Genomic DNA, 14,647 nt, shown 5'->3' on the forward strand with positions numbered 1-14,647 from the left:
GAAGTGAATAGTGGTCAATGGTGTGCACTATGTCACTGTGTCTTTTTTATGAAGTATTTGTCAATGGTACTACGACTGTGCCAAAGTTTGTGGTATTGCCAAGCCGTTTTTCATATCTGCAAATATAAGTAACAGGCCTACATTTTCTTATAGATATGCATCTATTTCTATGACAACCAGCTAAAACCTGTTTAGAATTTCAAATTCAGCATAATTTTATTGGATATAAATACAGAAATTTAGATAAATACCACAACCTCTTGATATTGGTTACTATGACCTCATATGCTATGGTTGCTATATACAGCCCCCAGCCTATATACATACATAGGTATATATATATATATATATATATATATATATTCTGGAAGGACATCTGGGAGAAAGAGACTACTCATAACACCACTGCAAATTGGTTGAAGAGGTTTAAAGAGAGCCACCAACACACTGTGGCTCAGCAAGGACTCTCCATCAGCAAAGTGGACATCAAGTGCAGAGTGCAGCGTATGAAGAACTGGGCGGCACCTGACCATGACATGATTCAAGCCTTTTGGTTGAAGAAATTTACATCACTTCACACTAGAATTGCTAAGCAGATGTAATGCCTAATAGAAGAAGGCGACCATCCGGAATGGCTGACCAAAGGACGAACTGTACTTCTAATAAAAGATCCAAAGCAGGGGCCGATTCCCAAGAACTATCGACCAATAACGTGCTTGCCCACCACCTGGAAACTGCTCTCAGGAATAGTTGCAGACAATCTGGAAGAGCATATGAGTCACTATAAGACCAGTGCTCAAAAAGGAATTGGGCGCAACACCCGAGGAGCCAAACATCAGTTACTGGTGGATCGGACGGTCGGTCAAGACAGCCGGAAAAGGCATACCAATCTTGCCATGGCTTGAATCGACTACAAAAAGGCCTATGACTCAATTCCCCATAGTTGGATACTTGAGTGCCTCAGTATGTACAATTTTCACCCTGCTCTTGTGGCATTCATCAAGATGTCAATGACCAAATGGAAGACGGAACTGGAGGCTAATGGCAAAAAGCTAGGAAGTGTAAAAATTAAGCGAGACATTAATCAAGGTGACTCCTTATTACCGCTGCTCTTTTGCATATGCCTGAACCACTAAGCAATATGCTGGAGAAGACTCACTATGAGTACCAGTTTAAGAGTGGCACCAAGATAAACCACCTCTTCTACATGGATGACATCAAGCTGTACGCTAACAAAGAAAGGGACATTGATTCGCTAATACACCTCACTCTGGTATACAGCAAGGACATCGGAATGACCTTCGGTATTGAAAAATTTGGAAGGCCAATTCTTAAGAAAAACCATTCTATGCTCAAAGATGGCCTAAGAATGCCAAATGGTACCATCAAAGATATAGAAAAAGGGTAAAAGTACTTGGGGATTATGCAAAGCAACATCAACTACAAAGCCGAGGTATGTCACAAAGCCATTACTGAATACAAGAAACGCCTTCGGGAGGTTCTACAGAGCCAGCTCAACGCCAAGAACCAAATCATGGCAATAAATACCTTCGCACCGCCAGTAATAAGATATCCAGCAGGCATAATAAAGTGGACGGAGGAAGCCATCAAGGAAACAGATACAGCAACTCGTAAACTGCTGACCACACATGGGGCACTCTACCCAAAATCTGATACTACTAGATTGTATCTCGATAGGAAAGATGGCGGTAGGGGACTCAAAAGTGTACAGCAGACAGTGAAGGAGGAAGAGCAAAGCATCAAAGCCTATGCAGCGTCCATATCCACTTCAGATAAGTTGCTAGCTGAATTTCAATCGGCTGCTCTTACAATGGACCTTCGCCCTGATGATGAGGAAATTGACTGGCACATGAAGCCTCTTTATGGTGCTTACCACTGACTAATATCTAAGGTTGGCGATCTTCACCAGACATATATGTGGCTGAACAAAGGAAACCTAATGGCCAATACAGTGTCGCTAATCATGGCAGCGCAGGAGCAAGTGCTCCCAACAAGGCAACTCCAAACAAAAATCTATCACACTAGCGACGATCTTAGATGCAGACTGTGCAAAGATGCACCTGAGACCATCCGACACATCATCAGTGGATGAAAGCAGTTAGCGGGAAATGCATACACTTAGCGGCATAACCATGTCGCAGGTGTTGTGTATAGAAGTCTATGTAATGAGTATGGCCTTAATAACCCATAACACTGGTGGGAAGCTCCTGGTAAGGTGAATGAAAATGACCCCGCTAAGATCCTCTGGGACTTCTACATCCAGACTGACAAGCATGTCCTAGCAAACCAACCAGATATAGTGGTGGTGGACAAGGAGAACAAGAGAGCTACTATAATAGATATAGCTGTACCCAATGACTACAATATAGCCAGCAAAAAAAAAGAAAAGGTAGAGAAATATCTCCCTCTTGGAGAAGAGATTGAAAAATGCTGGGATGAAAGAACAACTGTGATCCCAGTAGTCATTGGGGCACTGGACGCAATAACACCAGCACATAAAATGTGGCTTGCCCAAATACCAACAGCAATCAAATCAGATGAGTTGCAGAAAAGTGCGCTATTGGGTACAGCTAAGATCTTGAGGAAAGTGCTCAAACTCCCAGGTCTCTGGTAGGAGACCCGAGTTAGAGCATAAATTACCACCCATATGGGGTATCCGGGGTGAGGAAACAATGTATATATATTTATATACATATAAATATATATGTATATAAATATATATACAAATGTATATGAATAAATATATATGTATATAAATATATATATATATATATATATATATATATATGTATATTACACATCAGCTTACCATTTTACTTTTAATATTGCATTTCTCCTATTGCAGGGAGAGATATAACCATATCATATTTTCCTTTCATTATGGTTTTTAGTTGTACATAATAACGTCCAGTACACTACAGCTTCTATTGCAGCTAACGTTGCAGTTTTCCTATTGCACTGCACTGCCATTTGACTGCTAATATTGCATTTTTCAACCAGCAGTACCCTTTCCTTTTCCATTATCACGTTTGTCGTGGGTTCTATGACGAGGGAATTTCTAGTATATATGTATATAAAGTTTAATCATCCGTATATACCTATAATGATGAAGAAGAAAGTTGCAGTTCACTAGAAGAGATTGCTCAATATTACAATAGAGCATTTATATAAAATACATTAGGAATTGAAAACTCTAAAAACTTTTTCCTACTTAAAGTTTCATGGTTGTTACTATTCATCAGGTAAAACTGAAATGATATGGAACTAATGTAACTGTATGCAAAACAAATCAAGTAGCCTAAAGATTAGCCTGTCTTGACAAACTGTTGTTTTTACGGAGTTGTCCCCACGTCGCGCGGCTGAGCAACGCAACAGCTTGTCACGAGACGTACTGCACCTGATGCATCAGCTGCACTGAAAGAGAGTTGTTCTCTTTCGTCTAATCGGCTTGGCTGCGATGTTATGGCGGTCATTCCATTGGTAATCATAACGGATTTTGCGCAAAACTTCATGTAGAAAAACCAAAATTACAACGTTTTACCAAAGACCAGTTTCTGTCGTAGACTTTAGCGGAACTTAAGAATAAAATAAATTGAAAATAAAATCCATGAGAACAAATAAAACTGACTGATACAAAAATAAAACTGACTGAGCATAATATTAACGACATGTTTAGTCACTGTTGTTGCCTAAATTCTCAAGTTCTATTAAAGTTTACCACAGAGACTGGTGACTGGTTAAAGGTTGTTCAGTAATCTTATTTTTTTCTACATAAATTTTTGCGCAAAATTCGTTACGATTACCAATGGAACGACCAACATAACATTGCAACCAAGCCGCATAGACGGAAGAGAACAATTCCCCATGAGTGCAGCTGATGCATCAGGTGCGGTACATCTTGTGACAAGCGGTTGTGTTGCTTGGCTGCTCAACGAGGGGACAACTCCGCAAAAACAACATTTTGTCTAGACAGGCTACCTAAAGATTAAAGCTAACATTATATAATATGCTGTAATTTGTTCATGTCACAGCATTGCAAATCAAGGGTTTATTAGAATGCCTGCACTTTGACACAAGCTCGTTTTGTGAGTTTAAACTTGCAAGCTCGGATTTGTATAGAATGAAGTATTTTTCCCATTTGCACAAATTACAGCGTTTACTGGTCTTATTGTAAATACTCACTTTTTTCAATATTTTCCACTGAATAATGTATTGAATAGACCAATCTTCAAGCTGCCACATAAAACTACTTAGCTCTGTTGATGTTCATTTTGATTGATTGTCGAAGCCGCTATGATGGTTGTAATATCTTTTCTTGAATGGGCCATCTGTCAGGCCAACATACAGTATGTTTGTTTGGCAGCATCAGGTTTTTAGTCACACCTGTAGCCTGCTAGATAACAGAACTAGATGTGCAAGTATTTGGCAACAGGCATGTATTTTTGCCTTGACATTTGCACGTCGCGGTTGGCTTTTTGTTTGACAGCTGAGCTTTGTTGTTATTGGCAATAATATGTTCAATAATCTTCAAGCAGCTATAGCTAAGTTTTACATTGTTTCTATTGAATATCAAATATGGCTTTGGATTTTTTGGGAATTGTTTGGAAAATTTAGAAAATTTGCCCAAGATCACAAGCTTTATTTTATATTCGTAAAGAACAATGTTAAGCTTAGCTATAGCTCCATGAAGAATATTGGACATACTATGGCGAATAACAACAAAGCGCAGATAACAAACAAAATGCCAACAGCAACATGCAACTTTCAATAATTATACAATAATTATACAACAATTGGCATGTTGGCAAATGCATGCACATCCAGTTCTGTCATCTATCAGGCTACATTTATGACATATAAAACTGATGCTGTCAAATTAACATATGTTGGACTAACGGAGAGCCCATTCAAAAAAATCTGCTACAACCATCATAGCAGCTTCAACAATCCATCAAAAACAACATCAACCAAACTAAGTGGTTTTATATGGCAGCTTAAAGATTGGTAAATCCAGTACAACAATTATTTGAGAATATTAAAGAAAGCGAGTAGTTACAATAAGACCAGTAAACGCTGTAATTTGTGCATAGGAAAGAGATACTTCATTTTATACAAACCTGCGCTTGCAAGTTTAAACTCATGAAACGAGCTTGTGTCAAAGTGCAAGCATTTTGATAAGCACTTGATTTGAAATGCTGTGACATGAACAAATTAAAGTAATATATATACATGTATATATATTGGGCTTTAGTATTTTAGCTACTTGATGTGTTTTTGCATACAGTTACATGAGCCTCAGATCATTTCAGTTTTATCTGATGATTAGTAACAACCATGAAACTTCAAGTGGTAAACTTGTTTGAAGTTTTTAGTTCTCAATATATTTTACATATATATTTTTAATATGTTTTTAACGATAACAAAAGCTTGGCCGAGCCAAGTTTGCTTTATTTATGCTGTAGAAAAATAAACCAAATTTGGAATGGACTAATTTGATTGTTCCTTGCTTTCCTTTGACACCTGACTGAGCATTTCTCCGAGTGAGGGGTACCGTTACTCTAGACGATGACTGCCTGATCAGGACTCTTTAAACCTTTTTTGGCAGTATCGAGCACTTCACAGAGTAGAAGATGGTTGGCGTAGTGCCAGTCATCAACCCTTTTCTAAAAGTGCTGAATTACTTGTTTATTATAAAACACTGTTTTTTTTACAAATGGGGGGTGAGAGCTGTAAAGCTATTTTGACAAGATTCGGAAGCCGCAGTTTTTGCCATATGACTCAGTTTTTCCTCTACCAAGGCTGTTTTTGCAAGCGGGACAGGAGGTCTGCCGGAGTTGGATTTTTAGTTTTGTAGATGGTGCCTGTCTGGTTTGGCACAATCCCACTGTTGTCACCAGTGTAAAAGAGTTTACCAGCCTTACTAAAGCATCACCTAGATTGCTGCATAAAGAAGAGATAATAAGTATAGTTTTTCTTTTGTTTCATCTACAAAGGAAAATCCATTAGTCAATGTATAGCCAAAGAGCATGGAACTTCTGCTCTGCTCTCTTATTGAGAGCACTCCTTTTATATACATTAAGTTTACCCGCTCTGGATAAAAGAACCGAGTAAGAAAGCCGACAGCCAATGAAAATAAATGGAGTCGCTTTTGCGTTGACATAGTTATTATAAACTAACAATACAATAATAAAACAATATAAACGAAGGTAAAACTTAATAGTGATACAATGTAAAAAATAAATTATAATTGATGTGATATACTATAAAAATAACAAACACGGCATGTAAGATATATAGGAGTAAGTATAAGAATAATGTGTTAACAAAAAGTCATGGTCCGGCGTCAGTCAAAGTATTACGCTTATTACAAGCAGCAATCAGCAAGGAAAAAATCAACTGGTAAAATAATAAAAATAATTCTTAAAAAGTGCATTATAAAACACGATCGTAAAACGAAAACCGCAAAAAGCCTCCATGAAAGGGATACATGCAAATTTATAACATCTTCCTTACTAAATAAAGTGGCATGTGTTAGCAATGCATCTAGTAATTAGAACTTTCACGGTAGTCAGGTCGCTTTCTATTCCAATCTGGGTATTTGGTAACATTAGTTGTAGGTTCATCGAAGTTCAGATTTTTTTACACCTTTCACTACCGAGCGCTTACAGCCAGGTAATCCCCAGTGTATTGAGCCAATTGCAAGGGCGATTTGAGCCTTCAATATGACTGCATGGAAACCGCAGTAACTCACATCAAAATTGTGGTAGATACATAAATTATTATGCATAGGCATAGGAAAGTTGAAAACTTTTTTCTACAAGTTGTTAGTTTTTCTATGTAGATACATGTAGTATGGTGGTTTATGCAAAGTTCGTAGCTTGCGAGTGTCTAAAGGTGGAACTGAATCACTAGTTTGGAGATGACTTGTTGCTGTTATATTGAATCAACACCAAAACCGTGAAATCTACAATTTAACACATATTTACAACAAGTTATTCAACTGTAATACAAAAAAACAATGTTATAAAGTATGAAAAACTATCGACACAAACCGTTTGCTGCCTTTAAAAAAACTCACAGGGCTAATTCAAGTCGTTTAACAAAACTATTCAAAAGAGCATATATCAAAATGTTGTAGTCAGAAAAATTGTCTGCTAATCAACAGTTATGTGTTTCTCATCGGAATTCAAAAAACATAATGCCAAACTTGGACGGAGGATAATTATCAGAAGTGAAATAGTGTCGAGACACAGAACCGGCTACTGAACGCAGTCTGATTCTATTGCCAAACTACCAGCACAGCTGGCAAAATGCACAACACACAGAAACAACTCTCACCATGCTTTAGGCTTGAACACAACTATGCTTTAGTTACATTAGTTGTAGGTTCATCGAAGTTCAGATTTTTTTACACCTTTCACTACCGAGCGCTTACAGCCAGGTAATCCTGGCTGTAAGCCAGGTAATAGCTGAGACCTTAAATGATCATTTCGTAAATGTTGGTAATAAACTGGCCAATGAGTTGCCACTTTCCGATATTCACTTTTCTAAATTTATGGACAACTGTGTAAATGATATTGATTTTAGCTTCCAGATAATTGACCCCTACCAAACACTGCAAATAATTGATTCTTTCAGTCTTCCTAAAGCAACCGGCTATGATAGGATTTCTCTCCGTGCAATAAAAGAAAATAAACTAGTCCTAATTCCAGTTTTAACACATCTTATAAATCTTGTTATACAACAATCTAATTTCCCAAATTGTTTAAAAATAGCTCGCGTAACTCCATTATTTAAAAAAGGAAATAGAACAGATCCATCTAATTACCGGCCCATTTCCATTCTTCCTGCTTTATCAAAAATTTTAGAGAAATGTTTGTCTTTGCAAATACGTGATTTTTTAGAAACCAATAACATCTTGTCGCCTAAACAATTTGGTTTTAGAAAAGGTAAAAGCACCACTACAGCAATAAACAGTCTAATGGAATTTTTATATACTAATTTAGATCAAAGTAATATAACTCAGGGCGTATTTTTGGATTTTTCAAAGGCATTCGATACGATTAATCACAAAATTTTAATTGACAAACTTTTTTACTACAATTTTAGTGTAAAGTCTTCCTCTCTTATTCAAAGTTATCTCCAAAATAGATTTCAATTTACCAAAACAGATACTGATTGTTCGCAAATGAGGGCAATTACGATTGGTGTTCCACAAGGATCAATTTTAGGACCCCTCTTATTTTTAATTTTTATAAATGACTTAGTAAATGCTGCACCTGCTTTGGATTGTATTTTATTCGCAGATGACACCAATATATTTTCAACAGATAATTCTAAACTCCAAGAGGAATTAAATATTATTAATGAATGGTGCCTATCAAACAGACTCATTTTAAACAACAGTAAAACATTTCAAGTAGTTTTCAAAAATCCGTCTAAAAACACTCAAAATTATAATCTAAGCCTTTCTTTAAACAATTCTCAACTACAAATCAAAGATTCGACTCAATTTTTAGGTATCACGTTAGACAACAACTTGACTTTTAAAAAACACATCCAAAGTCTCATCAAAAAACTTAATTACATATTACTAATATTACGTTTCATTCGCCCCTACCTAGACAAATCAACCATGATCAATTTGTACTACAGTTTTTTCTATTCTCTTTTAATTTATGGAATCGAGTTTTGGGGCCACGGCAACAAAACTGATTTAAACAAACTTTTAATCATGCAAAAAAAGGCAATCAGAATAATACTCAATTTTAAACCAAATCAAACAGTTTCCAAAAATTTTAAAATTTTAAAAATAATGCCAATTGAAATTTTATTCCAGTATCGCCTGCTAATGTTTTTAACAAATTCTTTCCCCATGGAAGAGTTGCAAGATTTTATGATAGATCATTGTCAAGATACCCGTTTAAAAAGTAAAAATCAATTAAAGTTGAAAAAGTGTTTGTCTTCTAAGGGACAGAGATCGATATTTTTTAGTGCAATGAAATTATATAATAAATTTTTGAGTGATTGTGCGGGCTCTGCTCCGGGTCAGCTGAAGGCGAAGTTGGTGGAGCGCCTGTGGGCGTCCTGGGACTGTCTTTCCTGACTCTGGTGCTCCGGAGTGTGCGCTTATCGCTGATTCTGTTTCTTTTCCTACTGCTTGCTGGGGCTGCCTTGACTCTAGCCTCTGGCTATCTGGCATGTCCTATTGCTACTCTGTGTATTTTTTTACTCATACTGTCATGTTATTATTACGCAATAAAAATCAAATCAAATCAAATCAAAATTAACAAAAGACAATAAATTTGGTAAGTGAGTAATAGAAAAAAGAGGCTATTTGGACTCTCTTGCATTACGACCAGATATAAGTTTAATATTTTTGCTGCATCATGTTAGCAAGGACACTCGACAGTTTTTTTGTATGTTATAATATTATTACTGTTAGATATTTCTCTACCTTGGTAACTGATGGAGAGTTTCTTGCTCTCCATCCAATCTTTGTTAAGCCATGTTAATCTAGGAAGGAAATTAGTCAGTGCAATTAGTATGTTTTCACCAGTTGGTTACCATTTCTCAAAACGACAACCTCATCTTGGAAATAATTTGCCTGTGTAATTTTTAATACTAGTCTTTCAGCAGCTTCAATATTTTGAAGTGATGGATGCATCAGAGGAATTTTTAAGACTTGTTTTTCACTATCTGGGGTAGAGAAGCAAAGGCTTTTAGCAGCCTCTTAGGGTTGCCATACTTTTTCAACTTGTGCATATTCCTGAGTGTTAATCTCTTATTTGCTCTGACAACTTGAGCTCTCTTAACTTTTGGATGAAATTTTGCCACTTATCTTTGCGTTAACCTGTCTCACCGCAATCTATTTTGAATTTTTGGCTGTAGTTGTAAAAGCTTGGACCCTGAAAACCATACAGTGTGTTTAAATCTTTTAGTGTATATCTATCGCAAAGATATGTCAGTGCGGTTCTCTGCCCTGGGTAAGTAATGCCATTGTTCAGAGTTCAATGCTTGTCTAATCCGAGAAATTCTGTTTGCCACAAACGGGTTATATTTCCTTCTCTCGTAGCAGATATAGCCAAAAACGATAGTTGAGCTACACCAAAAAAATGTGTTGCCTATAACCATTTGCAGTTCCCTTTGGATTGTATTGTTGAGTAGTGGGGTTAGCACCTGGCAGTTCTAGTCTGGGAATGGTTTGGTACCCCTTTTCTGGGTACGGCTTTTGCTTTGGCCAATACAAGGTTAGGGCAAACATTTTTTGACCGTCAATAGAGCGCAAATATGAGCAGGCTCCAATGCCTTCAAGCGATGCCTCTGAAAATGAGTGCAACTCATACATGCAGTGCTTTTGCAACCCATTTAGGCACTTGGGTATTTCTAGTTGGAATTGTGATAGTTGAGTAGTCCATCTGCTCCCCTCTTGTTTTATTTCCTCATTGTGAGGTTCAACCAATTTAACTACGGTCTTATTGAACTTCTGCAATATGTTTTCCATGATATGGTAAAGGTCCATAGAGACCAATTGGATCAAAGAGTTGACCAACTACTGACAGTATGCCATTTGATGCAACACGTAAATGTGGTCACTGTCTAAATAGCAAAGTCATGTCATAAGACCCTGATTGTAACACGTTAGTTGTCGGCTCCACGATATTGAGAAGTTTTATGTAATCTTGAGATATAAGGAGATTATCGTTGAGTTTGATGCATGTATAATGTGTAATGTGCCTCGTATCTCTAATGATACCATGTATCGGATCCCTGTCGTCTGTTTCCTGCTCCAAAAACGGTCCAACCCAACATAGGTTTACCGGCATACGGCAAGCCTTTGGCTTGAACGAGTGCTTCTAGAAGGGCAAAGTATTGGAATGGTTAGCCCTCAATAGCAACCCTGTGGAAATGTCCATCAAAGGTTGCAATTTACCTGCAAACTCTTTCAGTTTTTGAGTTGAAAGAGTTTTTCAACATTATTGCTGCGCTGCAAGGAATGAGGTCGCAATTTCGTGCAATCTTATCTCAACCATTGGCATCTAGATAAGTGAAGTCTGCTTGTGCATATATTTTTATTATAATATTTAGATATAAAGTGACCCATTCTGTTGATTATCATGTAAGATTTTCTAATGTAACTAGATCTCTTGTGTTATCTGGTTGGAGATATGTCGCCAAGTCTGTATCAATATAGGAGTGGTCTAAAACTGAAACAAGGAGTGTCTATACAATTAGTGTTTTGCATGTGACTTGCCAGAAGTTATATGTGCTGGCAAAATTATACTGAGAGAGTTTCATGTTGTACCAGTTTTATTTGAAGATATTCGTTTAAGTTCTGCACTTGGTTCTTTGTTCGTCTGAATATTAATATCGCGCATTGATGTGGACGAGCTTCTTTCACTTGGTGCTGTTGGGATAGCAGCTTGTCTTCGGTTCCTCTCATCGTTGGATGTTGAGGAAAAGTCGATGTTTAGGTCCTTTGGTAGTTTTATCCCACACTCTGTCTGGGAGCATAAAGTTCTATTTGGGCACTGTCTTAGTAGGTGTTACTTTTTTATTTTTAGCACAGCCAAAACTGAGACCATTTTAGCAGTAAAATACAGTTTTTGGTTCTTTTAGTAACATAGCAAGGGCTCAACATTCACTGGGTAAATGGGTTTTTACAGTAAAGACATTCAGTAGTTTGAGGGGTTCCTGTCGTATTGTTTCATAACATCATTGGATTGGCTAGGGCATAGCCCCTTCTTTTTTTTATCAAAATCTGGCTCATGTTGGCAGTTCGAACTTGCTCCTTTTTGCTGATCTTCGTTTTTTCTTCCATATCTTTAGCTTGCTCTTTGACAAATTGGGTAAATTTACATAAAGAGGGATATCTGCAGTATTCTTTTACCCCATGCTCTTACTTTTTTGGTCCTAGCTTTCCACATCCATTTTGGTGATTTCCTAGCAAGAATCACATTTTGGTTTATGTTATGCGATAGGCACAACTAACCACGACCTCGCATCACATATTTGATATGACCTACAATATTTGTATATTTTCTCACAGAGTCAGCATCCCTTGGCCAATCTTTGGAAATTCCTCAAGCTGTTTTCTTAATTCAATGGCAGCTTCATAATTTCGCCCAATATTTCTTTAAAACCTTTCCTGGCATCCTCATAAGCATCAATTGTGTTTGCAAGAAAATACTAACTGTCGGCATAAAATGCTTTGCCAGAAACAAACTCCTGAAGTGTCTTAGTGTTTGTAGTTCTGTTAATCCTTATGATTTGATGTAGGTTTCAAATCGTATTTTCCTATCCCTGAACATGGTAATAGCGCTCTCAAAAAACTGAGCTCGAGAGTTTAGCGCTTTGTGAACTTCATTGCTGCAATCAAGGCTTTGGTGAATGCTTATATTTTTCTTGAATCAAAGTTATTAATCTTTGTCTCAGAATCTGAAGCTACAGATCTCGCCACTTGTTTTTGGAGGGCGAATTTTCCTGTTATTCATAGTAGAGCTCCAAAAATTTTGTGCCTTCTTTTTAGCCATTAGTTACTGAAACTTTGCAGCTGCATTTTCAAGCGCTTTCTCGGTGTCACTGTCTACTGATGAGCCGATCCTGCTTAACTTTGCTATTCTCTCTGTTAAATGCTAAAGCTCTTTAGCTATCATCAAAAGTTGACCCATAATACCCAAACATATTATGTAGCGCAATGAACATTTCCGTATTGTTAGTCAATTCACACAATTCGACTCAATTCTCCTGTATTTTGCCAATCATTTTTTGATAACAAAAGGAAAATTTTGCATTTCTGTTTTGGTATGCATATTTGTCAAAAAAATTTTTATTTTGTTGAACTCAGCATTTAACAAATTTTAAATATCTTTAAGCAATGTACCATTTTTGATACAATTTGATGTTCTTAATGTAGGTGGGCTATTGATTCGGTGGCCACTACCCGTTTGTGACATGTGCTCATTTAACCTGACATCCTCCTCCGAATTTATAGTGATGTTCAAAAGTACAATAATGATAATACCCTTAGTTTGTTTATAATTATAGAAAATCGGAGTAAGTACCCTGCCTATTTGATAATAACGGGATACTTAATATCAACACACAAAATTTTCACTTTCTCGTATCCTGAGACAAGTAATAAATGTTTTAATGCAAGCTGGTATATGTCTATTTTATATACTCAAAGCCTCATTGCAGTTGTTTATTATGATATTGAAAATTTTTGGGGTTTTATAAATTAGTCCAATTTTCCGTTTTACCCCAACAGTGTGGGTAAAACGGTACGCTACACTAATATCAGTAGAAAAATATGGATAATTCGAAATCATGCTTTTATTAAGTATTATTCCTTCTAATAATTCAAAAAGAACCAAGTAAATTACATAGCTTTAGAAATAATATATTGTGAGCCCAATCATTTGCATAATTCCCACATAAAGTCATCATCCTCATCTTCAAGGCCAGCACAAAGCTCGTGAGCCCAGCTACTACAATGCATGCATTTTACCCATCCACTGTCAGCGTTACCTTTCTAGTAGGAATCATTGCAGTATAGACAGCTAACATCTCCGTCGTCGTTGTCGCTACTTACTGGTGTAGGAGTTTTCCTTCTCTTAGCCTGTTTAGTTCTTTTCTTTTTAGATGTTATTGGACCACTTGTTGAGGGCTTCTTTGCCAAATGAGCTAAATAAACTTCATTAGTAAGTATAGCGGTTCTCCCTCTGTTAGTTTTACGTTTTTTGAGTGTGTCAGTTGATTTCTTAGGAAAGGGTGCTATTTCCTCTGGACTTTTATGAGAAGATGTGCCTTCAGTAGTTAGGGCAAATGTTGATGGTTCGCTTAGAACAGGTGAAGGAATAGGATTATTACCTTGAAGATTTTCATACACTTCTGTATTGTCAGTAGGTGCTGCTGCCTCAAACATGTCATCAGTAAAAACCCGACGGTCTGTTGGGAAAATCACACTCTTCCTAAATCCGCCAAAGGCATTTGCTGGAACTGACGCTTTGATGTAGGCCTTACCAAATAAGGTTGCTACTTGGTCCAATGACACTACATGGCCGGGATTATTTCGAAGCCATCTCTCAACTTCCTTAGCATAGTAGGTGCTGAGTGGACCCATCACAGACACATCCAGGGGTTGCATGCGGTGGCTACAGTGTGGTGGCAAGCATAATATGGTAACTCCATTGTCTTTTGCCTTTTGTATCGCAGGGATATTCTGTGTGTGAGTTTTGTGGCCATCAAGTATCAGCAGAGCTGGTTTGCTCAAGGTAGACCCAGTGTGTTTGAGAATGTGGTCAAACCACATTTCAAACAGGTGGCTTTGCATTCATCCAGAAGGGTGTGTGACACAAAGGAATCTGGCGGGGCCCCTAACTTGAAATGAGGCTTCATGCGAACACGAGGAAAAATTATCATGGGAGGGACAAACATTCCAGCTGCATTCATAATGTATGAAAACAGGTTAGTAGTTAGATATGAAACTTTATGCAGTTTAGTGGCAATGATAGTTGAGATAAAAGTGTGCAAAAATTTAAGTAGGTGTGGTGGCAAAATTATATATGAGTCACAAAAGCTGCTAATTAATAAACTTTCTATTTTACCACTACTTTTTTTAATA

General features: G+C 37.1%; 1 protein-coding gene across 1 annotated transcript; it reads right to left on the minus strand.

Moving 5' to 3' along the window:
* Nucleotides 1-13,555: 13,555 nt before the first annotated feature.
* On the minus strand, nucleotides 13,556-14,335 carry LOC137400567 (uncharacterized). The gene has a single exon (XM_068086894.1). The coding sequence runs from the start codon at nucleotides 14,333-14,335 to the stop codon at nucleotides 13,556-13,558; it is 780 nt and encodes a 259-aa protein (XP_067942995.1).
* Nucleotides 14,336-14,647: the final 312 nt, after the last annotated feature.

The sequence above is a fragment of the Watersipora subatra genome, chromosome 7 (assembly GCF_963576615.1).
Source record: "Watersipora subatra chromosome 7, tzWatSuba1.1, whole genome shotgun sequence".
Taxonomy (NCBI): domain Eukaryota; kingdom Metazoa; phylum Bryozoa; class Gymnolaemata; order Cheilostomatida; family Watersiporidae; genus Watersipora; species Watersipora subatra.